At 43.5% G+C, this 2,234-nt stretch overlaps 1 protein-coding gene across 1 annotated transcript; it reads left to right on the top strand.

The window, feature by feature from the left end:
- Positions 1-1,031: 1,031 nt before the first annotated feature.
- Positions 1,032-1,658, top strand: LOC148012736 (putative germin-like protein 9-2). The gene has a single exon (XM_087669208.1). It carries the CDS (start codon positions 1,032-1,034, stop codon positions 1,656-1,658), a length of 627 nt encoding a protein of 208 aa, XP_087525334.1.
- The last annotated feature ends 576 nt before the right edge of the window (positions 1,659-2,234 follow it).

Here is a 2,234-nt window from a genome sequence, read left to right as displayed (position 1 = left end):
TAATAATTTTGTCTAACTCCACCTCATTATCTGCTTACTACAATACAAAACACATGAGTATCCTCATGTCTATTTGCTAGGCATAATGCAAATCAAGCAAGAAATAAGAAAAGTCCATAATAAATAACATCAACTTATTTCCATAGTAAATTTTAGGCAAATACTTCCCTAATATTCCAACCTGTATCAATCAAAATTAGGCTAATTAATACTAATCACATTAATATACTAGGGCCTATAATTGAATAATCAAATCAATACTATCTAACTAATCAACTACTAATGGAATTAGCTAACTACTAAATTACTAAACAATCAATTCTTTATCAAATTAATACTAATTTAAATAATTAAGCACTTACTATACTTGAGTAATCGGCTAATCGAATTAATTCAAACATTAAATGAATAATCACTCATCATATGAATTAATTCAACTACAATTGAACTAACTACAATTAGTTGAACTAACTACTATAATCTATATATCTACTTGAAGTAACTAATTGAACTAATAACCGATAACTAACTAACTATAATCGATAATCTAACTCAATATGAACCTAACTAAATATAAATTGATAAGTAAGGATAATCGATAATGTAGCTAATTACTAACTAAACTAATACTCGATAACTAACTATAACCATCCTTCGTATGTAATTTTCTAGGAAAAATAGTATAAATATTATTACTATTAGGCCGGGAAGAACGCGTGTTTCCTATCAGGCTGCCAAGTGGCATCCCGTTAACTCCTTAGTCCGGTTAACCTATTTGTCCGGCACGCTGAGAGGTTCGTCCGGGGAAGGGCATCACGGCAGGGGAGGTGTCCTTCGCGTAGTATATATTGTCGATGAAAGAAGATAGTTCCTATCCCATCTGCAGCAGGACCTGCAGCTGCTGAAAGACATCTTCATCAAGCAGTAACAATTGGCCGCGCGTCCTGCACGCAATCAGCATCGCTCATCACACGATTAATATAACAAAGCTAGACTAGACTACTGCTCCGCGGCTGTTATCGCTGTACGCTATGGCCAGCTGTAGATTCAGTTTGCTGATGCTCACAATCTGCGTAGCGACAACATGGGTGGGTTTGGCGGTATGCTCAGATCCAGAGGCCACGACGGACTTCGTGTTGCCAGCTGGCACCAGCCAAACCGACATAGATGGCAGCTTCTTCACGTTCAAGGGCTTCCGAGGTGGTGCCGACGCGTCGGCGGGCATGTTTAAGCCTGTGAAGGCCTTCCAGGATCAGCTCCCGGCAGTGACAGGGCTGGGCATCTCCGCCGCCTTCCTGGAGTTCCCGGCGGGCTCCCTGAACCCGCCGCATACGCACCCACGCGCCACGGAGCTCCTGTTCGTGCTAGACGGCACCCTGCTGGTGGGCCTGGTGGACACCTCCAACAAGATGTACAACATGACTTTGCAGAAGGGCGACCTGTTCGTGTTCCCCAAGGGCCTCGTCCACTTCCAGATGAACCCTGCCAGCTACGGCCCCTCCGCCCATGCCCTGGCTTCCTTCAGTTCTGCTAACCCTGGCACCAACTCCCTCCCCGGCATCCTCTTCGGCTCCGGCATTCCCTCCTCCGTTCTCGCGCAGGCCTTCCAGGTCTCCTACTCCACCGTCTCCATGCTCCAGAGCCCCTTCCACAAATGACTGATCGATTGGTATGTGCAGTTACCGAATTGATTGCTCGGCCCACCGTGCTGAATACTGGTACTGATACTTAAATAGATCTTGATTTGATACGGAATAATTCACACCCAGATCGATAATTTGTTTCTCCTGGGCGGGTGGTGCAGTTCCGACTGATCATACTCTGAAGCAACAACGAGACATTGTTCTGTCTGGCACACGATGCTATTGTTTTATTGATGCTATTGTTTCTTTGTAAATTTAGTAAGAAATGAGAAAGCTTCCTGAGTACGTCTTGGGCATGGACTATCTGCTTTACACGATCATCAACATCAGTGCGTACAACTTACTTACACTTTCTAGAATTTTGTTCAGTTCAGTCTAATAGATAGTGCTTACAATGGGCAAGCTGTCAAGCAATGAAATGGCCGCGGTCGAGTCTCGACGTGTTATATGTTTGGAGAGAGAGAGAGAGAGAGAGTGTGTGTGTGTGTGTGTTAACGAACCTCGTACAAACAACACTTGACAAACAGGCTGATAATTGACAACATAGTGCAACCCAAATGATACGTTAGTACGGGAAAAAAAGATTTGTGA

This window comes from Lygodium microphyllum, chromosome 27 (assembly GCF_053477565.2).
Source record: "Lygodium microphyllum isolate KBCC chromosome 27, Lygodium_microphyllum_v1.1.10, whole genome shotgun sequence".
Classification (NCBI taxonomy): Eukaryota; Viridiplantae; Streptophyta; class Polypodiopsida; order Schizaeales; family Lygodiaceae; genus Lygodium; species Lygodium microphyllum.
This window is presented reverse-complemented; position numbering and strand designations above follow the sequence as displayed.